The 24,928-nt window shown below is 45.0% G+C and overlaps 1 protein-coding gene across 13 annotated transcripts in view; it reads right to left on the reverse strand.

The window, feature by feature from the left end:
* Positions 1–552: 552 nt before the first annotated feature.
* Positions 553–24,928, reverse strand: part of SETD5 (SET domain containing 5) — a 68,864-nt gene continuing 44,488 nt past the window's right edge. For 7 of the 13 annotated variants that reach the window (XM_075158825.1, XM_075158821.1, XM_075158824.1 and 4 more), the window contains 12 exons: positions 24,197–24,460; positions 23,763–23,906; positions 23,002–23,322; positions 21,155–21,397; positions 17,491–17,620; positions 16,021–16,274; positions 14,063–14,119; positions 12,106–12,573; positions 10,071–10,357; positions 6,895–7,028; positions 3,022–3,095; positions 553–2,839 (listed from right to left, as the gene is read on the reverse strand). In XM_075158825.1, coding sequence (XP_075014926.1) covers positions 2,240–2,839; positions 3,022–3,095; positions 6,895–7,028; positions 10,071–10,357; positions 12,106–12,573; positions 14,063–14,119; positions 16,021–16,274; positions 17,491–17,620; positions 21,155–21,397; positions 23,002–23,322; positions 23,763–23,906; positions 24,197–24,460 — 2,976 coding nt within the window. In that variant the 3' untranslated portion in view covers positions 553–2,239. Of the gene's footprint in view, positions 2,840–3,021; positions 3,096–3,477; positions 4,571–6,894; positions 7,029–8,219; positions 8,321–10,070; positions 10,358–12,105; positions 12,574–14,062; positions 14,120–16,020; positions 16,275–17,490; positions 17,621–21,154; positions 21,398–23,001; positions 23,323–23,762; positions 23,907–24,196; positions 24,461–24,928 lie in introns of those variants that run through there. The other 6 variants (XM_075158827.1, XM_075158826.1, XM_075158828.1 and 3 more) reach the window with 5 other exon arrangements.

Consider the following 24,928-nt stretch of genomic DNA (forward strand, 5'->3'; position numbering starts at 1 on the left):
ACAGACACAGTCCCACGAGGTGTCGGGGGGAGCGTTTTCAAGGTGAGGGCGGTCGAACACCGGAGGCATTGGGCACCTCGGATGTGCCAGCTTTGAGGATCAGCACTTGGAGGCACACCTGGGTGGCCCCGCTCCAGGCTCAGCCCATCTCAGGTTTCCTAAGGAAAAGGCAAGCAGTATCAAAACTAAAAGCCCTGGGCACCAGCGCACCAGTAAAGAGGTTTTGGAGCAGGTGCAGTAGTGCAGGGGACATCCCCCACCCCATCTCCTCCTCAAACGAGCTTGGGCGAGAAGAGCAGCAGCGCAGCCACATCTCACAACCCCAGCCAGGCAGCTCAGGGAATTCCCCTTTCCTCAGGAACTGCCGCTCCCGGAGCAGCCCCTGGCTTCACCCGAAATGCTGGCAAAAGGGAGGATTCGCAGGGCTGCTCCTGCAAGGTTTCACTTATCCTGCAGGGACAGGGAGGAGACACCAACACGCACCCCCTCACCCCACAGCCTGGGCACCAGCGCTGAAGGTGGTAAGGAAACAGAAAGGGACTTTCCAAAATATTGGTTTTCAAGTTAAGTATTTTTATTATCAAAATTATTACATCTCTTGTGAAAGTTCAAATGTTACAGCATGGTGTAAAAACTCCACTAGAGTAAGAAGCTACAGCCCCCACCTTTCCAAGAGCTTTCCAGGGTCCCTCCCTCCTGCCCCCCTGCTGTGCCCAAAGGTGCCGGAGCCCCTGGGCAGGGCCCCCCGGCTCCCTCCTGCCGCCCGGCAGGGCAGAGCCCGCCTGCCCCGTGCTGTTCAGAGCACGAAAGGGGAGGCTGCACCCCCAGGGCTAAGCCGAGTGAAGTTTACACCTATTTTATACAGTATACAGACACCCAACTGCGGGGTGACAAGTTCCATCCCAACACGCTCACAGCCAGACAGTGTGAGAAAGTTACTCTTTGTTTCAATATTTTAAAAGTCTCCCCTAGGTTGAACAAACACCTGATTTCAATTGTGAGTTAGAGAAACCTGTAACAGTCCTAAAAAAAGGAAGAAGACTGTGCATCTGAAAAGACAGGGGAGACAGACTCACAGCATTATGTTATCCAAGAGAAAGGAGAAGTTCCACTGCAGCACCAGGGATGACACCTGTCGTATATTAGCTAACCTACTATGGTTATAACTGAATATAAAATTAGATAAATAAAAACACGCCCGATATTACAGTAAACAAGTGAGAAAGAAGCTGGCAATCGTATGGAATTGAACAGACAGCGCACTGTGTCTGGGCTGGCTCTGCTGCCACGCTCGGCAGGTGACGGCGGCTGGGAAAGACTTCCCGCGCAGCACTGCACGAGTGTCTGGCTCGGCACAGACCGGGGTCTCCACCGAACACCTAACCACCACCCCTCTGCAGCCCCCCGCTCCTCAGCCAGGCAGCCCCCCGCATGCCGCAGCATCACTTTGCTTATCAGGCCCCCGGCCACCCCCCAGCGTGTCTGCGCACCGGCAGCCAGAGACGCCCCCGGCGCGGTGGCATGTGGCAGCACCGCCCCAGCAATGCTCCCGTTCACAGACCTGCGACGGACGCGGCGATCGCGCCCCGTCGGAGCAGCACGCGACAGTGCATCCCAGATCCTTTGCAGCGACAGGCACACACACTCCAACCCCTCCGTGCTAGTTCACATTTGCGGAGATTCTGCTGTCCCGGGAAAAGCTCCGACCGCGGCAGTCATGACCCAGGCCCAAAGGCAGCCGTGTGCGCTCGTCTGCTTGTGACTGGAATGATCGTAACGGATTAAAGCCCTCCCCAGAACGCACTGAGAACCTGACCTATAAAGAGAGCTTTGGGATTGGAGTTCAACTTCCCCCAATGTTTCCTTTAAACTGCTTTCGTATTCAAAAAGATGTCCGTCCTGCATGAGTGACTATGGCCATGGGCACGGACAAGAGACAGAGGCTGCACCACAGTCATTGCACTTGAACCATTTGCTTTTTTTTTTTTTCTTTTTTGCAATGTACCCACGCGTCAGGGAACAGCTTTGCTACAGTCTCTGCCTCAGAGAAATCTGCGTTCTCCTACAAGGCCAGAGGCCAATACTGCTCACAAATCTCACCCGTGCATTTCAGACCTCAGCCTCTGACCCCTGGCACCCCAGCATCAGGTGCAAGCTCCCAACACTGGCCCAGGAGCCACTTCCAGAGGTGACTGGAAGGAGCTATGGGCAGTTTTGTCCTCCTGGAGTCCAGGCAGCCCTAGGAAAGTCCTGTCTGAGTCTTTACTCCAGAACCTTGAAGCTGCTGAAGTCTGTACTGATGGACACTGCTTCCCCCGCGGTGCGGATAGTGTTGTGCATTGGAAATCACTGCCCCCCGGGAGCCCTGGTAGAGAACAGACTGCCCAGAATTCGGTAGACTGATAGTCCGCAAGTCTGACTGTAGTGACCTAGCACTTTGGGGAGCGGAGGTGGAGCCCGACGCGCCTGTACAGGGCTGGGAGCCTGACTCGGAGGAAAGAGAGTCCACAGCCGTCTGCTGTGCTGGGCTGGCAGCGGCAGGGCAGCTCTTCTTCAGGAGGCTGCCGCTGACACTGCCAGAGTGCTGCTGGCTGCTGTAATACCCCGAATTCCCTGCAAACAGGGCAGAGGAGTCTGTGGAGACCGAGTGGGCAGGGCTGGAGTACGAGGTGGAGGAGAGGGATGTTTCCGAGGAACCATGAGAGAGGCTGTGTGCTGTCCTCTGTGCTGCTGCTCGATAGCTGTACCCAGGAGATGGAGTAAGGTGTCCTCTGTAGGGGGAGGAACTCTGCTGGAGAAGGGTCTGCGATTCTGCCTGGGGACTGTCAGACTGCAGGAGCTGAACAGGTTGGTGGGGAAAAAAAGAAAAAGCACGTCAGACTGACTTCCCCGTTTCCTACCTCCTTCTCATGCCAAAGTGCTTAGTGCAACAGGATTGGGAATAATTGGCAGCCAAACCCAGTTTCCCCCCTAATCGTGCTAAAGCTGCATTTCAGGCAGATAATGTATGAAAGTATTTACCTGGTAGCTATATCGAGAAGGACTGTAAACTGCTGGTCCTTTGTGGGCTTCTGGAGTGTCTCCTTCTGCTGTGTCTGCAATGTACAGGCAAGATGTTAAACCTCACCCTCCGGGCCGAGGCCACAGCAGTTCCCTCTCAAACGACACCTGCACACACCCCAGCCGTCTTGTTCTGCACCCAGCTACGGCTGAGACAAGAGCGGCTTCTCCAGCCATCAGCCTTTCAGAAGCTGCAGAACCCTAGCAAAAGGCAACTGGAAAACCTTAAGATGCATAAATCAGCCATACACGTTAGGAACTGCTGCTTCCCTTACCCCAGCTCTCTCTGGTCTAGCAGAACGCTCACCTGCCTTGGACCAGCCTATCTGAACGGCTGCACCTGGTGACACCACACAGACAGCTTGTGCTCCCTTGGCTTTCCAGAAGGAAGAAGAGGCAGAAGACATTTTCTAAGGACTCAGCCATTCTCCACTCAGCCGTGGTCATAGGAATCCACACTGGCTACAATTACTGCTGGGGAGATAGAACTGTCTCTTCTTAGATGGTTGTCAGCAGGATCCTGCTGCAGGTTTTCCTCACAGGCAGATCCAGACACTGCCAAAGACTGAAGTCCCGTGCTGCCAAGGTTGACAGCACCCCTGCTGCCATTTTGGGGATTATGCTTTACAAGTCAATTGAGCTGCTCCAAACGGAGTTACTCTTAGACCTCAGAAATGCCAGTTTCAGAAACAGGGCAAGATGATGAAAATGCTTTGAGGTTTGAGGGATAACAGCAGCACAGTACACACTGATCCACCTTAGTTACATGAGAGATCAAGAGGAATAAGCTGCTGCTTGACAGATCAAGCCTTTCTAGCACCCGCATCTTAGAGGGTGGGTGAGCTTCTTGTCCTCCCAAATAACTGAACCTGAACTGGGGTAGTGTGCAAGGTAGGCAAGAAGTACTTACTGCAAGTGACCCAGCCACTTTGCCACATGTTTTTCAGTTGCCACTACTGTAACCATGGGGTTACAGCTGGCGATCGTTCTTTCTTTAGGAGGGAGCTAAACTGGTGGGACTAGAAGATCTCACATCAGAGTTATGTTGCAGTCTAACGAGACAGAGCTGTTTATCTGCAGCATCTCAGGGATTCTCAGCAGCCGTGTTTGAAATGCCTTGGTGAAACAGTGTCGGTATTAATATCAAATTTATATGACAGATGTGTCTCAGTCATGAAACAGGACACGCTGCCTTAGTCTGCTCTGTACTTCCGCCAGACAGGTCTGGCTTTGCACCAGATGCACTGGCACGAGCACCAGTGTCAGCAGTGCCCATGGCTTCGTCCTCTCTGTGCTACATCACAGTTGCTGGCTTAGCTAAACAGGAATCTGGACGGAGTTGTCTTGTCTGCTGTTGAGGTTCAGAAGCCTTCTTCCTCAGGGCACAGGACCTGCACAGAGATCAGGGCGTGAAGCTTCCAGCGCGTGTCCTGTGCCGCCTTCCATTTTCTGAAACTACATCTGATGCATCAAGTAGCTGTTTGCTGTAGGTGACATTCCAAGTACTGCACTGCAGAGAGGCAAAACTCGAAGTTTGGGGCATGTTTTGTTAAGCAATCATGCACAGAAGTGACTAACTGTTCAACCCAGGAGATTGTTGTCATTAACAGGAGTAGGAGAATCAGAAGAATCTAAAGATTTCTGGAAGAAATTGTTTCTTAAAAGGCCAGGCACACCAGCAGGGCTGCACAATTTACTGGCAGTGCCTGTTCACAGAAAAAACCTTGACAAGTTAAAGAGTATCGAAAGACTCTAAATTACAAAAGGTGAATAAACTATAACCTTCCTGAATTTGCTTTATGTAAACTTAAAAGATAAAGCCAACATTTCCCTCCCCATTTCTTAATACCTGCACAAGGAAGGACATAAAGAACTGCTTTTCTTGGCAGTACTGGCCTGTGTCAACCTAAAGCATATATGAAGTGACAGCTTTAACTGAGAGCAGCTGCAATTCTCACAAGTGTGGCACACACACAAATTCCATTTCATTCCTACATGCCTCATCAGCAAACCATCCAAGTTTGGGGTTTTTAGTTCCCCTCATATTATTATCTGTTACAGCATCAAGTAAACGTGTATCTTCACAACTCCTACAGGTGATACCAGGAATGGCAGGGACTCAGCCGCTCATTTCTTTCACTAAGCAGCAGACCAGCAACAGGGGGAGGGAAGGTGGCTCGCAGAATCTAAACAAGCTACTGAAGAAATTGCCAGAATACACAAAAGAAGAAAAAAATATTTTGCTGCCCTAGGATGAAAGAGACAAAAAGACTCATCAGCTAGAGCGTTAAGTTTTCACAACCTGGAGTGAGATGGGTTTTACGTAACAAGGAAGAAGAATGGACCAAAGTAGCTGAAAGTCTAACTCCAGCCTAACTCTTGGGTGAGACTGAAAAGCCAGAGCCAAACAGATTACAGCGGGCAAAAGGCCTGTTGCGAGTCTGGATTTTGCCTACCCTTCTGAAAAATAATGACCGAGAAAGCCACTTCCACTAGTATGAACGATAGGAAACAGGCTCCCAGGGGGGTCCCATGAAACCGGTGAAATTTTTGATAGGGTGGAGGATTCCCTCTCAAGACTACATGAAGAAAAGGCATTGAGAAGAGATGTGCTTAGGTGTACAAAGATAGCAAAATCCCAGATGAGAGGCCAGTTTTCAGAAAGTGCTCCCACATACACCTTACTGCGAGTAGGGAGAAAGTCTGATTTGGAGTGAAGTAAATACTTACTCGCCCTAAAATGCTCAGAAATGAGATACCCCAAAGGCAACAGTTGCTGTTGCTGCTGAATTACCCAAAGAGCGCTCTGTGCTAGCCTGGGTCAGAGGCTCTATTCTTTCCATGTCTAAAATACCACATGATTAGGTTCTGGCTTCCAGAGATTCAGATCCCTACTACAGATCATCAGCCAGCTGTAACCGCATCAGCCAGGAGTCTCTAACAACAGTTCTCAGCTATGAGGGAGCAGCGGCTGATGGCAACACACATACTGTTATTGAAATGTGATGATCCATCCCTCTAAGTCCCAAGTGCGATCAGGGTTCTGAGGGCACTATGTTAGAGAAAAACAATCAACGTTCAACAGAGACTGCAAAATAAATAAAGGAAAAATAACTCCATTTCACAGCTGAGAAATTAGGCAATGATGAAATGATCTGTCCCTCTCAGAGAAAGTCACATCTCACCTTTAGACCACAGATGGATAAAAGAGGGGTGTAATTTCAGCTCAAGTTACAAATACTCGCCCACCCTGCATGCTACTTGGTGAGGACAACGCTTTATCCAGAGAAGAAAGGAACATCAACGCAGAACTGAATTCATCTCAGTAAGGAGGTACCATTTCACAGAACTGACAAATATCATAACTCAAGGAATCAAGTAATTTCAAAAAGAGCTGACGTAAGGCTTGGAAGCTAAATTAGTTCTTAGCACTGCCTAAAGCCTACACCTGCAGTTTAGTGTGATAATGCATTTATCTCTGGATGTTCAGCCAACTGGAATTATTAAATGATAGCACTTTCATCCCCAGTACATAGGGGCAATTGAGGCAATGCTGCTTAACCCATCTGTCCAAGGACAAAGAAGCTGTCCCTGCCAGAGCCAAGATGCAGGTAGTCTTGAATCCAAGACCTGGAGGTCTTCCAGGTCTAACAGAAGAAGGATATAGGCTCAGGCAGTATCTGAATAACAATAAAGTATGGTTTGCAGAAGGCTCTTATGAGGCATTGATAACGTTAAAGTTGAAGGTACAACTAACTTCATAGACCAGTTTGCAAAGTTATCTGAGCCCATCATTTCCCACCAACCAAGTGTTCAAAAGTTTCACCTTCCTACCTGCATCTCTCTCAACAGCACTGTCACAGGTAGGTGAGGATTCATTTCTCTGGGATACCTTTGCGCCACTTCGCAGCACCTTCTCAAGTATGCCTCGGCCCTCTCGAAGCCTCTCCACGGACGTTGGGACCATCCTGCAACAAAAACCCGGTGACAGCTGAGGATTGCTATTACGCAGCCAAGAGCAACGTGACCAACGCACACGGGGGCTGTGGGGTCCTTGGTATAATCACAGGACAGGTTTAAGTTTCTGCTTAAATTCACTGGTATGATGTTAGTGCAAATGCAAACCTCTAACATAGAAAGGAGGGATCGGAGAACGCCAGCTCTCTAGACAGATGAGGAATAAACTTCTGAACTGCTTTTGCAATGTAAATAGCCTCCTGTGGGATTTGAGACTGCCAGTCACCGGCTACCATGATAGCACTGCCCTCAGAAATACAAAATCTTTACTCTTATCAAAAACATGGTATAAACATCCAGTCCAGTAGATCACCTGATTACGGGACACCTTCTCCTAGAAAAATTGTTTCGAGATTCAACAGCATTTTGAAAATCCTGGTATTGTTTTAAAATTAGATGCAGTTATTTTGCATAGATTACTTTTATTCAAACTAAAAAGTAGCAAACCCAATACCTTTATGATAATACAGTGTCAAGATAGTACAGTCAGATCATGCAACGTTCCTGGAGCAGAGCTAGGTTGGCCATTTTGCCCATTAACGCTACTTTGTCCTATTTATTCTGAAATGTGAAAACTCTCCGCTCAAGATCAGTGCTAGATCTTGTTTCAATATATATTACAAGTGCCCAGTCTGAGGGTGAAAAAACAGAGGTGAAGTGGCTTTCCTAAAGCCAATCTGTAGAAGAAAAACAGAGCCAGAGACAAACCCCAGACCCATGGGTCAATATTCAATCTACCACGCACAGGACCATCCAAATCTCTTTAGAAATATGTGGTTTAACCTGTAAGATAGTAGCACCTTCATCAGGGATTCACAACACCTTTACCCTAGACATTGAAGAACACGCGCCTTAAAAATGCCTGAATTTAAATATTCAGTATAATATCAAATGCACTGCATACCACGTAAGCATGCAGCTTAACACCATAAACAGATTTCTGTATTTAGTTTTTTTCTTTTTTAAAGATATATTTAAAACTGTGCTTTACATTAGCTTGTTTTATTTCTTTTTTTTTCTTTTTTTTTTTTTTAAATAAATAGCCCAGACATTAAAGTTCACCCCTCACTGAGGCAGAAGGGAGAAGGAGGCCAGAGTTCACACCTCATGGAGGTGAATGGGGTGAGGGGGTGAATTCACACCTTCGTTGTTGCTATTGTTTTGCTGGAGACAGTTTTCTGCAAGGCTGGGTTTACTGGGCAGCAGCACATCTGTTTACATTGTGATGGCTGTATCTTGGCAACTGAAAGAGACAGAAACTTAATTTTTTTTAAATGAAAGCTATTGGCAATTATTGTAGAATTCAGCAAAAATCCGGACAACTCTAAAAATTAAGGCACGTAATTTTAGTTCCCACCATTTTCTTCTGTCCCTAATATTATATTACTGTGAATGTCTGAAAATGTATCTGAAATGTAAGCACTCAGAGTTAAAGATGAAATTGGGTCACAACTTTAACTCAGTAACATGCAGTTTCTAATATATTTTTTAAAAGTAGAAGGGGACTGTACGTTTGTTAGCCTTGCCCGTTAAAACACAGAAGAACAAGAACTTAAAAGGCAGCAAATCTGCTTAATCCCATTTCAAAATGTATCAGCATGGTTTCAACGTTATATCCAGGGTCCCATAACAATATGATCTTTATTCCCACACAATACTTACTCGTGAAACCGTGTGAGAAACTGAATCCAGAGCACCTGCTGAGGAGTAGCAGATGAAGCTCACAGAATATAAAACATCGTACTAGAGCAAGGTTGCCACACTGACACCTCACCCCGAACTAGTTTTTTCCTCATTCAGCTACGTTTTTCTTTCACCCTTTTGCAGGCAGAAGGAAGTGGCACAGGAGGAGAAGGGCATGGGATATCAACACTTGCACAGAATAATATTTGATTATAAAATACGATTATAAACTAATCATCAGCTGACGGCCTCAGCTGTGGCCAGTCCCAACATCTGGCAGAAGGCCACCTGGTAGACAGGGTACTGTCAGAGAGGTACAAGACAAATTTGTTCTATAAATCTCCACTTCAAGAGAAATGGAAGATTGGAAAGGGGAAGGAAACAGATCTGCTGTTTCTGCAACAGAAACTGCTGCAAGTTCACCCAAAACAGTTTTTGTCAAGCACTTTCAACACAGACTTCGTACTTCTCACTACCTTCAGCATTGCTTAGCATCTCTTCCCTCGCCATCCCCTGCCGTTACGTGAGCAGTGACACAGCTGCATTAAGAAAGGTATGCCTTTTTGATTGCGGTGTCCGTGAACAGAACTTGAATACAAAGCAGCAGAGCCAGTGTACGACATAGCTCCAATCAGCAGAACACCCTAACCATCGCTGCACTGACACTATAATGCAACGCTCCGCATTTCAGTGCGGCAGTACTTAATTTTTTGGACCAGACATTGCTATCAGGTTCAAGAGTTTTTGAAGACCAGCCCTTCCCCTTATCAAACCTTCTCATGGTAACATGATAAAGATGTTTTTTCCCATGCCTTTGGGAAACCACCGACTGCAGTCTGGTAACTGCTCTTCAAGCTATATGTGCATAGGCATTAGGGAAGCTGGAGTTTGCTTCTCACATGCAAAGTGGCAGAGGGCTCTGTTAGCTTTGCTTCTGAATAGGAGTTGACTTAGTATCACACATGTCCAAACAGAGTGGAGGTTCAGCGAGAAAAGACCTGGATTAAATTCTCATCGCAAGAGTAAGACCTTCAAACCTGAGACCTTAAAAAGAAACTGGTGGAAGAGAGACAACTATTTAACTTCATATCTTTCAAGACAGATTTTTGACATCTAAACCAAGAACTAAAGGGCAGGCTGAGAAGGCTGCTGGTATCCTTCACGGTTGTTTAGCAATTACGAAACAGAACAATGCCAAGAGACGAGACAAAATCCATCCAACTGCACTTATTGTTATGGAAATGCCCCCCAGAGAGTTTGGTCCTTCTCTGTGGAGCAATCTCAGGCTTGCTTGGAAGGATAACACTCACCACCTACTGCTGATGTTCTCCTGGGATTTGCTGAGTGATGTTGAGGAACTAGCCCCCCTCGAGTCTGGTGGGCTGATGTCCTCTACATGAGGCAGGGAGGGATGAGAAGGGGAGAAGCCACTTTGTGGGGAGGACGGGGTTCGTACTACAGAGCCCGGCAGGCTGTTGCCATCTGTGTCAGTCACAGAACTGCTGCTGCCCTGTCGGGTAGGAGTCCCTGTACATCGCACTGAATCGCCTCCCTCCTTGGCTTCTTGTTTCCGCTTGCGATATTCTAGTAGAGATACCTGAGAGAGAAAAATACAGCCATGAGTCAGGGAATGCAATGAACTGGGATAGGGGGAGTAACACGCCCACACACCATTTTTAAAATCTATTTCTCTGGGTTTGCAGATAAAATTTTAAAAGGTATGTTGGGATTATAAAATCCTCCTGAATCTGCAGGCACTCTGCAAAAAGAGCTAAGTGGTACAAATCTGTATCACTCATCGACTGCCATGCTCATCCACATTTTACTGTTTATGACCAATACTTCACTGGAAATACCCAGCTGGTTTGCTTCTCTAACAATCTGGAATTTCACATTACTTCAGTATATGCTTGCATATTCAAGCATCAAGCCTCTATATCCTCCTCTCAACACCCTTCACTCCCTCTCTCTGGTTTGTGACATTATATAAAATGTGTATCAGTATCTGTACATCTCAAAACCAGAGAATAAGAGCCTCCTTCACAGAACTGATATCTTCAGAGAGTCCTGTTCACCTGTACTAGTTCAGCCACATTAACGCTAAAAACTTGGTAAAGCCTCGCACAGAATTTTAACCTGCTGAGAGCAGGTTCCTGCTATGGTGGTTCAGCAGCCTTCCAGCACTATCACCTAAATAAATGACTTTTAGCAAAGGTATAAAGTATTTTGTGCAAAGCAGCCTCAGATTTGTCAAAGGCACAGACCAAAAGGTCCCAGATAATGCAGTCTCGTAACACAGGGACAGCAGAACCAAAAATACACAAGTATTTCCAGCTGAGCACTTACCTTTCACTGTGCATTCCCTTAAAGAGTTATTATGAGGCACAGGCCCTATAAAGTACTCGCAGAAGGCAGCTCTGCTGAAGAATTCGTCAACTGTGATTCAATGCCTGTATAGAAGGCTTTGAACAGGATATTTCCAAAAGTAACTCAACACATAAAGGTTGAAAAACAAAGGAAAAAATCAAAACCCTCCAGAAATGGAAAGGAAATAAGATATTCCATCCAGCTGGACACTTACACAAGTGATTCGAGTTACCACACTTGCAGTAAAAAAAAAAATCCAAGTACAGAAAAAGGCAGCGATACCCATTTACACAAGCATATGTTTACTTGTCCCATGAGTACCCAGTTTTATCATAGCAATGCCTGATTTGTCATTTTCACTCAGTTTTAGTCCCATGAGGGTCTCTGGCCTGTTATTAGAAACCAATACACATTTGTTTTCTTTAAACAATATTCCTGTGGGTTTAGTTTCAAAGAGCTAAAATTTAAGTAACAACCTTCATCTACTTTTCTTGCAATGTTACCATGTTTCCATATTAATGAAATGTTCTAATACCTTCTAATAAACAGCCTGGGTTTTCTTTTGAAACATTATACCCTCTTTTCTGGTAAGGACCCTTTTCATCCTGATAGATAAATGTCTCCACCAACTAGTACAGTTGCACTGCGTTACTGCTCTGGGTCTTGTCTCAGTTTAACAACTGTTTATGAAAGCTGCGAGCATCACGCTCTCCTTTCTGTGCTCCCCAAAGAGGAATTTTCATTGTGGTCTTTCTCTTCCACCTCTCACATGAAAATCTTGCCTAAAGAGTAGCTCACTCTCTTTTAACAACTTTTAGCCTGTTTTCATCCAGGCACTGGATGCCTGGATTACACGCCCAACCTACATTTTAGCTGTATTCTGCTCTCTTTGTTCTCCCTGTAAGTCTTTCCCATGGTGCCAACTGCTCCTGCTCAGGCTCCCGCAATCTTAAGAGTTTCTTTTACAAGAATACTTGCCTTCTTCCTTTGTGGCGGATTCTGGGGAGCAGATCTGACGCCTTCACAAGCCCTCTCGCTGCAGGGAGACATGGATCCATGCACTGTCTCTTTAAGCAGCCCTGACTCGTGTCTGCTGAAATATCCTTCGGCAGGAGAGCTGCAGCAGCCTGCTTCCGAATTCATTGGCTTCCTCTCTCCCAAAGGAGCAGATCCCCGCAACAAACCATCTACACGTGGCATAGCGTTCAACGGGGAGAAGGCATACATTAAATTAAACTCTGTCCGAAAAGCCTGATCAGAGCTTCGTAGCAGCATCTGTGCCTCCCCACTTTTCCCTGGGAAGTTCATCTCTGAAGTAGAGTTTATGGAGGGTTGTGGAGCCAGATCAGAGGATCCAAAGCTGAGCAGCGATGGTCGTTCTGGGCAGGTGTTTGCACCGGAATCCACGTACCCACCCTTCAAATCCAGGTCGGATCGGAGACAGAGCTAGAAAATCCAAGAAGGATATAGGAGGGGGGGTGAGAAGTCAGGAAAAGGGTCAGGCAAAGGTGGGGAGAGAAACTTAGTCAGAAAGTACTCTGCACAATACCAGCTTACTGCCTTCCAGTTCCTTTTGATCACCCCTTTGGTCCTTCCCTGCACTGTTCTGCTCATTCTACAGGGCAATGACTGAGATTAAATAATAATTAGTTTAGCTGTTCAGTACGAGATGCCCTTCCTCCTTTAGCAGTCTCACTGCAGCATGAGGATAAGGCTCAGCACTATCCCCGGGCAGTCAATGAAGAAAACCCAGCATTTTCAATTGCCTCATATGTCACAAAGTTGATGTTAACACGTAGTACTAGCTAGGTTCATTATGGGGAGAGAACAGAAAAGATCTGCTATCCATTTGCTGTTTTATTAGCCAAGTTCTTGCCTGTCCCAAGCTTGACTGTCAGCCACTACTAACTTCCTAACAATAAAACGCTCAGGACCTCCAAGCCATTTATTTTCACTTATTGTGAGCTTTGGAAATCTCTAACAATAGTACATTCATTTAATTTATACTGCATTTCTACATTTTACATTCTCTAACAAAACCATAATGGCATCATCTTTGCGCTGTCACAGTTTCTGGAGCACTAGGCACTGACACAATGGTATATCCATTTATCTACTTGAAGTGCCAAAAAAACTCCAGGGCAACGGCATAATCGTCTCCTTCACCATGTTAATATCTCTGGATCTCAAACAATGAGCTTAACTGACACGATTTCATCCTCTTTGCAGGACTGTAGTGCTTAGGGAAAAACGCAGCAGCACCAGGCACCAGCTCTGCCCTACTGCTGCTGCTGAGAGTGTTTCCTCTGCTGTATCACAGCTCCAAGTAATCTGCCACATTGGAGATGAGTGCGTGTTTTCTACTATGAAACAGTCTCTGAGCAAGGTACTTCCACTCAGATTTTACCAGCAGGTAAACAAAGTGCTACTTTCTGGCATCTCCTCCACATTTTAAGTCTGCAAGTGAACAGGAGATAAATCAAGGCTGAAGAGAGCAGGTCAGGTGCCTCACTGTGTCCTCGTAAGTCCAAACTCCTAGAGAACGCTTTCTGTTTTCTTCCCCCATGGTCATTTTCCTGCTACTAAGTAAATATCACACACCACTTATCTGCTGGGCCGGGGCTGAAGTTGATTATGGTATTTCCAGGGTTCCTGGACCTGTTGCCTTCACCTCAGTAGCTGAGACATACCAGGTCTTCGCACCGCCTGTTTCCCACCAGTGTCAACAAGTGAATAATAAATTCCAGTCTTCAATTTGTTTTCTCTCTTGCGATAAGCCTGAAAACTCTCCTCAGCCTTATTGTGACTGATGCTCCACCCTTATTCCCACCCGCCTCCGCACTTCTCATCCCTTCCCTCCCACCACGGCCTCAAACACACACACAAGCACACACGCTGCCGGCCTCAAATGCAATTGAGACGGTGTGATAACTACCTCGGGTGACATGGACTCAGGCCTATGCGCAGGGGAACTCTCAGGGGAGGATACGTTCTAGAGGAGGGAAAAGCATCTTGTTATTCATCTACTTAAAAAGCAAAATAAAAATCAATTGAGAAACAAGCACAGTGATTAGCAATGGCTATTCTAAACAAAAACTATCCCAGCAACTAGCCCCAGCCTGGACGGCAACTCCATCGGCTAAGTGGCTTCTAAAGTTCCTGGAAGCACAGAGACAGGACTGGGTTACTATGCTTCATGCTATAACTTAGTACCCAAAACAGAGCACATAAATGTTAAGAAAAGAAGCACCTTATTCTTTATATTTCTGATGCTGTCAGATACAGAGTTTGCACCATGAAATATAGAGAAAGCCATTTATGGCGTTTAGTTTGAGGACAAGGGAGAAATGGAAAGCCTGATTTTGCCCAAACAAAAGGCAACTAAGATCCCTTAAACACTATAGGGAACTTTCATAGACTTTATACTAGAAAACAAAAAAACTTTCTGTTCTCTTCCTACAGTGCCACAGGACTGAGGTATAAAGCTTTACACGTGGTGAACTGTATTCGCTCAAGTTAGAATTGATGATAACTAAATGAAACAGACATGACACTAAAATAGAGATGTTACGAATAAGCTGCATTGGGGGAAATACAAAAGTTTGAACAAAGAAGCCTATGGTCTACCAAGCTGTTAAGACTCTCTTACTAGAGGAAAAAAAAAAATATGTAAAAAGGGCAAGTAAGGTATAGATGCCCAGTGAAATCCAAGCTTCCCATGTCTTACATGGCAACAGAAATAACTAACACTACAGTGGGACAGGAAACCAGTGACTAGACTGTGGAGGTCCAAGGCAACACTGCCCTGATTTCCCATCTCAACCAGAGCAAAGGTAAGGATCGTTTCCAATCAAGCTCTGTGCCTGAAACAGTCTTCCATCTCTCTCTTCGATGCTCCACAATCTTCCCTGCTAACCTCTACAGATCTGCCTCTCAGACAGCTGACAAGAAAGGGCTCTCAAAGAAAATAATCAAAAGCATGCTAAGCTAAAAATACCACAGAGGACTGTTTGCCCTGTTGCAAAACAGGTGAGGAGTTCCTACAAAACAGTCCCTAGTACGGAGCAGTCTGTCACTGCACAATATTTTAATGATTTTAACTGGCAGAATGCGAGCAGTCAGCCTGAAGAGTTCCGTTCTTTAAATGAAAATATGCAGTACTAGAAAATAAAACTAAAACTGCAAACTGCATGATCCCTATTCACAGGCACAGAGCAGCAAAACAAAGTGCAAGGTCCTAGCTGGATGGACGCTGGTAACTCTTCCACAGAGTTTAGAGCAAGGGAAACCACCTACACAGCCTGCCCAGTACTTCCACAAATTTTTGCAAAAGTAAACTATCAAGAGATCAAAGGTATAAGGTATTTTCCTTCTACCCAATCAAGAGAAAGGAAAACCAAAGGATATAGTGGAAGCTGATGTAAAGTGTTTCTACCATGCTTGGGGTTACTGAAAGCTGTTTAGGGAAAGAGGAGCCGAGGATGTCAGACAGCCTTTGAGAAGTAGAACACTTGCACTCTTTGGAAGAGGCAGGGATTGGAAGCCACACCGGCATGTGGGGGCATCTGAAGTGGGGAAGATGACTAAAGAATACTGAAAAGCCTGCAAAATTTGGGACCTACTGTGCAGAAATGGAGAAAAGAATTAGACTAATGTTACTGATAGTTACGAAGAGTAACTGAAGCTGCAGCAAGGTCTGACATTTAATAGAGCAGGAGATTTGGCCAGAAGTGGAGTAGAGGAGAAAGGCAGCAGTGCTCTTGAGTCTGACACTACAATGCTGCTCAGGGATATAGCCACGTACTCAAAAAGGAAGGTGTTTCTAGTGCTACCTCTGCCGCAAATATTCCAATTCCTCTCTTTTTAGCATTCCCAGTCCCCGGTCAGATTTACCTCAAACTGTAGTGGAGTATTGCAGCGACTAGCAGCCAGAGAAGGAATTGGTGAGAACATCATGCCGTAACCGTTGCGACTCTCCTCCTCTCCTGGCAGCGATGAGCAGGGTGTAGCCAGCTGTGGGCTCACTGAGCCAGGAACTGAAGGGATGGGAGGCGGAGGGGTGACGGGAGAGAGCGGCCTCAGCAACTTCTTAACATTCTGCTCCATCAAGTAGCGAGACTTCCATTTCTTCAGGGGACTCAGCAAGTCTGAAAAAACAAACTGAGCTGAGGATAGGGCTGCACCATTAGCCACGTACAAATCACACGCTGTCCCCTTCCCCCTACTCCCAGCCCATGAGTCTCCAATGTGACTACGAAAGATTCCTAAAAACGCACTACCACTGAAGTACTTCTACATCAGTCCTGAGACGTGTAGATACTGATAACAGAATAATACATAATCAGGAACATACAATGAACGAGGAAAGGAAATATTTCAACTAGAAGAAAGTAAGCACAAGAGGGAGCCGGGGGGAAGGGAGCCAGGAAGGGATAAAAGGAGGAAAGGAGAGGGTCAGAAGGACGTGTCACTGTCACTGCTATGAACAAACTCAGGCAGCTCAGTTTTCATTACCTGAACCTAACAGTTCCCGGTGCGCTACACATCAATACAGCCCAAACACATTTCACTCCCACACAGGATTAATGCCTTTCCCTCAGGCCTACTCCTATTCAAAATAATATCTTTTTTTTGACGCTCAGTTAAAAAAAAACAAAAAAAACCAAAACAATAGTCAGTAAATTCTGCAGATCAGTTGTTTGCTTCTTCAGGTCTTGCTCGGGGACGTGCATTTATTGGTTCTGGCACTCTGTTCATTTCTCACTCATCTAACTTTTCAATAATTAATTCTGTATTTTCTGTGTGTTGTCTAGCTTCCTGTCTGTCATCCTTGGAAAAATGATCCCTGACTGGGCAGATCTTCACCCTCTTTCTCTGTAGAAAGATTCAGACACAATATTTAACCATTCTGCTGCTTTACTCACAGATTTTAACTTCTCCATCTTTGAGACTTACTTAATCATTCCTTATTACATACGTGCCTGTGAGACTTTGCTATATCTTCCTACAGTCAGCAGATATTTAGTTGTCCATCTAACAGCACCCTGCTGAAAAGAGATGATATTGTACTCTTTTTTTCCCCTCTATTGGACAAATGATCACACGGCACTGAGGTTAATGATGCAAGATAATGCAATTATCTTTTCACAGGAAAATACTGAGAAACTTTACACATGCTCAAGCTCGAATGGGTCTGCAGAAATTTGAATGAATGGCAAAGTAACATTCTCACCTGCCATAAAGCTGTGCCATCAAGCAGCAGTAAACATTAAGATGTCATCCCGTGCAGCTGCCTTTGTTATTCTGCAGCTTCCCCAGTTTCACTCAAGTGCCCACACTGCCCTGATAGTGCTGAGCACTTACCTGTGTCATCTTTGCAGATGCTGGAAGAACTGCTGTTCTCGTTACTTTGGTATAGACATTGGGTTCTGTTCTCTTGCGGAGCTGGTGAGGTCTGAGTCATCCCCTCTTCCAGGGCTTGTTTGATCCAGCGCTGAAACAGAACGAGACTACATAAACGTGCAACCCCTCCGGTACTTTCCGTGTAATCTTGCGGGATGTACTCAAACTCCTACACTTCTGTGCAGCAGGGCAGACTGCTCAGAACACTGATATTGCCTCCTTCGCGTGTGCTCAGACAGGAACCCGTTAGAACACAGCTGTTAGCACTGAGTCTACCACCTACTGTGATGGGGCTGACTATGTGCTCTTGATGAGATGTATTCTGGGGATCAGCAGTCTTCAGCAATAACACAAAGATAAGTAAAGAGCAAATTATAAATAGATAAAATGCAAAACTCTGGCAGCTAAAAACTATTAAAAGTGATCTTAATTAAAAGGAAAGGGAGATAAATATGATGAACTATCTTAAAACCCTAATTTTTGCAAAAAAGCTGTCTCCTGCCCAGGAGCACAAACACACTGTCCCCCTGCTCCACTAAGACATATTAGAACTTAACATAGATTCTACGCTAACAATTCCAGCAGAGAAATGGCTGAGTTTAATCATGTAACAGTTCTTCCAGGACTGTGCTTGCTGCCAGGGACAAAGAGCAAAAAAATCCGATAAAATGCAAGCAGCAGTTTTCAAGCGGGCTAAAACACGAAGAGAATAATAAAAGCAAACCTTTTCTTCAGCTACTAATAAAAGAGATAAAAGTCACAGTGGTCTTCTGAACACAGACAATAAAGAATGTTTCACATCTCACGCAAGTGAACATGAATTGAAGCCTCAGCAAATCAGCTGCTCCAGTGGGTGTGCCAGCCCTGTATCTTGATACAAACCGATTCCTGATGGTAGGCAGGAAACCTTTGCTTACTTTACTATAAAAAAATAATTGCCACAATATAAGGGAAAACATCCAGGTGATTCAGTAAAATGACAGCAAACTGCTGAAAAAAATAAGCAGCAATTTGCGCAGTTTACCCAAGGGACTCACTTTACCAGCCTTTTCTTCTCCCAGAGAGGTTTAAAATCGTAAGTTTACCTTTCAGTAATTGACAGTTCATCTGCATGCCAGCAATATGTATCCTATTAGATACACGTATATGTCTTATGATTCCTCAAAGCTATCATGAAAGTGCATCAGAAACTCAGTGGCCACAATCCCCAAAGTGAAAACTTCAATGCGAGGATGAAGAGCAGGTGACAGGATCTATTTTGATGGCCTTCACTACTGTACAGCAGACGCTTCTTCTCTGTTCAAATATAACTCAATGGATTCCACTGCAGCCACCAGGAAAAGTGAGAAGTGCCAGCCAGTCTGGAGCACTGCTACCTCAAATGCAGCATCTGATCTGACAGCCCAAGTCACTGTACGACGTGTGATTAACGTGAGCAGGTTATACAGTTCACTTTCCTTACGAGGTTCAGACATTGGCATGCTTTGGATGCAAACTGAGATCATCGGCTGAGGTTTTTTGGCAGAGTCCTCAGTAGTTTAAGGAAGAGGCCTGCTGACAATCCAAGAAAATATGTAATCTATTTCAACAGCCTTTATAAATCAACCTTCCTGACGGAGTAGTCAGAAGCATATAAGACAGAAAGATCAGGTCTTGAGAAAGCAAGTTCTGAACCATTTCTAGACCTCAGCTGGCTGAAAAGGAGGTCTTCCCTGTGAGAGTTTTCTAAACATTCCTGAACATGAGAAGCAGACTTTTTCTACATCTCCAGACTGTCAGTGATAAAAACATCGAATGCTAACAAGCATTTTCCATGAAAAAGCTCTGGAACTCCTATAAAGTAGATTAAACCCCTTACTAGAACAGTTCCCGATTATTTACTTTCAAAAAGTAGAAATCTAACAAATTAGTTTCTGCAACATCTCTTCTGGACACAGAAGCTTTCAGTATTTTATTAATTATTTAGATAATGGAACAGGCAGTGTACTTAAGTTTCAGATGATGCCAACCTGTGACAGTATTCAAGTTTCTCCTACTAAATTGGGAAATGGATGGGGAAAAACAGGACACAGCTCAGCACAGGCTAGAACAAAGTACCATATAAAGCCAGAAACAATCACTTCTAAAATTACAACAGGCTAGAAAACTAATGGGTTGTTCTAACAAACATAGTAAATCACGAACTGAACACGAGTCTAAATCAACCTGTCAAAGAAAACTCAGTCATCATACTGGGATGCACAAAACGGGTATAGGCTACAAGACAAAGAGCAACTTTCTGCTTTGAAAATGCCCCAGCTGCAACACAACATCCAGTTTTGGATACTCAGCTTCAGGGAAGAGGTGGATTAAATGGAAGTCATCCACAGTGAGACTAGTCCATTCCTTCTCCAGCAGTGAGAATTATCATCTGACTAGAAAATAGCCAAATGTAGCAAGAGATTGGAAGACCTGTTCCATGACAACAGTTTTCACTGAATTGTGAGCTTGCTGGCGAGTTGTACAGCAAACGCACCAAGCAGAGAACTCGGAATAACTCTGCCAGTTTCGCTCTGCATGCTTCTCTCTTCCCTGAGGCTCAAAGACACTGTTAAGGTTCAAAAAAAAATCTCGAACCTTGCAGTTCTCAGCTTAAAGATGCATGGGGAGATTGCCCAGACACATGGAAACAAACATGGTTTTGTTCATACGAGTATATACGAACCATCGAGAGCTTTACCTATGAAGGAAATGCCCCAGAGAGACCTTAGCTTCTCTTTGTAGGTGCCTGTTAGGGCATGACAACAAATTGGCTGAAGGTGGAAACAGTAAAGTCCAAAGCTTCTCTCTAGAAAAACTCCTCAAAGGAAGGCAAAGAAACCAGGACACGGTACCTGACTTTGAAAGCTACCAAGACTGGAAGATCAGAAAGGATGTCCATAAAATTCTTCTCAGGTAACCACACAAAAACTGGAAGACCCTCTGAGCAAAGCTGACAGACGATAGGCAAGACGGATTCTGATAGAAATCTGACTGAGCAAACTAACCTAAACTACTGTTTCCCTGCGGATGGGTAAATGCTAACATTTACTGGCCACATACCATCTCTGGAGGAATGAAGTCCTCAGCTGGGCTCAGTTCAGGCTTCCTGCACGGCCACAAGATTCTGTTGTAGATAGACAGTCTATGATCCCAAACAAAGAGCTGTGGGCTTGCTTTCGTGAACAGGCAAACTCAAAGCTTTGCTAAACAACAAAAGCTCTCCAAAGACAATGGATCTTGACTGAGGCACTGTATTCTTGAGGTCTTTTGCAACACTGCCCTATCCCCACAACGCCAACTATCCTCTGACTATGAAAGTAGTAAGATAAAACATTCTAAGGGCAACAATTAGAACTCCTTGAATTGCATATGCTGGATAATAAACAGGCACTGCAGATTTGAAAGCACACGTTTCTAAGAAGAGAGTCACAGAACAGTTGTTCTACCATGGTAAAAGGCAAGGATGAAGACTGAACCCCGGACAGGAGAGGGTCAGCAGGAATACATGGAAATAGGTTCAAAGAGGACACAACAACTTTACAAGGGTGCCAGTAAGAGCTTGAGGAGTATACAGCCCCTGAAGGCAAGACATGAACAAACATACCTTTTTACAGGAGCTGTAAATGCCATCCAACAGAAAGGGCCTTCGACGTCTCTCAGGGTTGAAAGGTGAACCAAAACGAATGTAGTGTTTAGGTGTGGTACAAATTAGCGGGGAGTGGATGAGACCTGGCAACATATTTAGGGTAGTTGCCAAAACTGTTGGGTCTGTAGTAATGCGCAGAGGGCATTCAATAGGGCACTCCTGCTTTTCTGCCTTGTCGTTCAGCCATTCGGTAACAAGATACTGAAGGAGAAAACACACGTGTCAAGGCAACTGGCACAGGTGAAGAAGAAAGGCAATATGGCACAAAGGTGTATGGGGAAGCAATGCTCTGTCAGCCCGCATGCTATAACCTCCCGTCTCCTCAACAGGAAGGAAACCAGCCAGGACTTCCTGCATAAACCCAATTTTCATCTGTTGGAGGCACAACAACAGGTAATCCAGTTTTATAGGAGTAGCTCCATTTTATGCTCCATTAATCTTATTAGAAGGTTATCCCAAAACTTGATCACCTTGTTCAAAACTAGTTTCTAGCTGCAAGCCTAAATGTATTAATGGCTAATTTATGCCCATTATGTAGCTAGCTGCCTGCTAGCTTCTGCGATTTTTCCTCCTTTCCCTTACAAGTTTCTCCAAACTTGTACATTATAGTCTGCAGTCACACTCCCTCTTGGTCTTCAATTCTAAGCTGAAAGCTAACCTCTTCTACTTTGTCCTAAAGAAATACCCCCCAGCCTGCCATCCCACCCCATCCCAAAAAGATACTGCCGCTGATTCCTATATCAAACACATTTTTATGCCATTCTAAATTTATTTTTAAATTCCAACTGATCTTTACTACATAATGGCTCCACTTTTCTCTCTTCTTTCTCTTGCTGGTATACACAAGAGAACCTTTGTTTTACTGTCCTTCACAAGATGCAACACTCTGGTTATTTCAAGGTGGTTTTCTTGGTTTTTTAAGCAAGTCTCACTACACCTCTATGTGGCTTGATTTAAGGTAACTTTCTTGGTTGACAGTCTTCTTCTCCTTGCTCCTAAGACACTGGGAATACACAGAAAACTTCTTGAGATCATATGCATCCAACCTTTCCTAATAAACATCCTTTCTTTTGGGCCCAAAAACTACTGCTCTTTTCCAAACTATCAGCATCTAGTTTTTAAATGCCAGTTACCCCATCAGAGTTGTAACAACCACTTTTGCATGCTGCTGCCAAAAGCTTTTGCTAGCTTACTGTGCATAGATCCAAACACATCAGCTCTCCCCATCTTTCTATTAGTACCTTGTTCCCCTGCAAGAACAACACAAGCAGCTTGTTGGCCTTATGGCCTTTGCCAGCCATGTCCCAAGCCTCTCATTGCCCTCCACACCAGTACTGAAACATCTGCTTTTTGCTTCTCTCACCCAGGGCTCAGCCCCCATCACCCAATTCCTTATGTTGCCAGGCCCCTCCAACCCTTCTCTCCCAGGGCCCTTCCAGCTGGAAGCAGTTTCTTTCCCACGTACACAAAGCTGTATTATTTGCCTCTTTCTATATTCTCTGCTGTACCTAAAAGTGAGACCCCTCCTATTGCACCTGTACCACTCTGTTGGTATCTAAGGTCTATGTAGACTTGCTGCAAAGATCAGCTAATTTCTTTTTCTGATCTTTGTGTATACAGGGCTGAGCAGCCAGATTCTGAACCACGATGAGGGCTCTTAGCCACTATAGAACAAATAATACAGTAAACAAAGTCACATAATTCCAACTATTTTGAAGAACTGTTTCCCCTGAGCCAACTTTTCCCCAACGGCCACACAAAGCTTCTTTTTCCCCTCTCCAGTTTGAGCACTTGATCATATTTACCTTTTTAGTTTTGGGGTACTTTACTGCAGCTCGATTAGACTGAGATCCTGCAGCCAGGATAGCAGTTGGGTCAGATCCCGTCAACTGTCTGCCTTCTCCTGGACCTTCTACATTGCTGACATCTGTTGCGGTTACCAAGCTGGCAGTGCTTCCTTCCTCTGGGACAGCCTGTGCAAGTTCAGCTTGCTGGGAACTGGCTTGTTTCTGCCTTCTCAGTCTTTGTGCTGAACTGGTCCGGTATCGAGAAAAGCGACTTTTTGGTCGGGGCCTGGAGGGTTTTGCTGGAGCTGGCTTAGTAACTGTTTTTTCGGGGACAGCATCCTACAATACAAACTGTCATTAGTCCGAGCACCTCTAAGAGTATTCCTTTTTTCTGCATACAGGATCAAGGATTGAGATTTATTTATTGACACTACCTGACTCACAAAATCTGGTTGGACCTTGTTTGTATTGGCTCATAAGATGGCTTTGGGGACCCTTCTAAAATACCATCACATTATCATTTCGTCTGCTTTGTGTTCTTAAAGGGGTCAACCAGAACATTGGTCTTAAGGAAGAAAGCAGCAATATGAAACTTGCCACTTGTCTCAACGTAACTGCTTTTACTCCTGATCTGAGCTGAGTGTATCATTCCAGGCAAGTATCTGGGCCTGCCATATAATGGGAACGCATGCATCCAAAGGAGACCAAGCCAAAAAAAACCAAAGAAAAGGCAAAAGAATTCCTCAATCACTGCAGTTATGCATCCAACTTAAGCTCACACCAGTACAGAAGGGGCCCACTTGGAGAAGGAGCTGGGCTTGTTCAGTCCAGAGAAGAGAATACTTAGGGGGACCTAATAGCAGTCGTCTTACATCCAGACTGAAGCCACCAGGAAGATGCAGTGATGCACCAACATACATACACTGAAATGAGAAGTTCAGACCAGATACAAGGCAAAATTTTTTCACCATGAGAACAGTCATGAATTGGAAGAGGTTTCCCAGAGGGGCTGTGCAATCTCCATCCTTGGAGGTATTCAAGACAAGACTGGGTGAAACCCTGGCCAACCTGATCTGACCTCAGAGCTGACCCTGCCTGACGCAGAACGGATTAGAGACCCCATGAAGCTCCTCCCAACCTGAATGATCTTATGATCAGATACGCTGCATCTGAGCTTGGAACAAGCCATTAAACAGTCCTATCATCGTCTTACCACTACTTGTGAAGACCGTCGTGTGTTCACCCCAGTACTGCTGTTACTGTTAGAAACATTCGGAGCAGCAGCACTCGGTGCTGAACTTCCGTCTTCAGTTTCAGGAGTCTCTGTTTTTATTTCCTCCAGCTCAGGAGCTTCAGAATTGATGTTGATTTCAGCATCAGTGCTGTTACGGTCTGATGGTTGCTCTCGTCTCCTCTTTCTCTTTTCCAAGTTTTCAAACATGTGCATGATGGCTTCTACTTTCCGGTCTTCCCGGGACTAGAACACAAGAGTAAATTTAAGTCAGCACTGCAAATTATGCACATAAAGAGGAGGAGGCGAGAAGAGATATGGGATGCAGCACAGGAAGGAGAACAACTGCCAAATAGCAATGACAAGAGCCAGAAAGGGGACAGAGAGAAGCAGTTCTTTTCAGATATCTGCATTTTTCAACATGGCAAATTTCCCAGAATAACAACAACATAATCATGTGTTCATAGAGTAACTAGAAGAACTAGACTTTGTTCTGAAATAGGACCACTTAGATACTACTGAGTTATATTTATAAAACAGCCACAAGGAAATGCATGATTTTGAAGAACTACAAATGGTAAGAAAGAATAAACAGAGTGAAGAGACGACTTGGAAACAAATAAGAGCTACTCGCTAATGACCAAACATTAGAAGCAAACAGAAGCCAGAGGCAACAGAAGTAAGTGAATCGGTAATTTGCAGCAAGCATAACAC

Source organism: Calonectris borealis, chromosome 10, assembly GCF_964195595.1.
Source record: "Calonectris borealis chromosome 10, bCalBor7.hap1.2, whole genome shotgun sequence".
Lineage (NCBI taxonomy): Eukaryota > Metazoa > Chordata > Aves > Procellariiformes > Procellariidae > Calonectris > Calonectris borealis.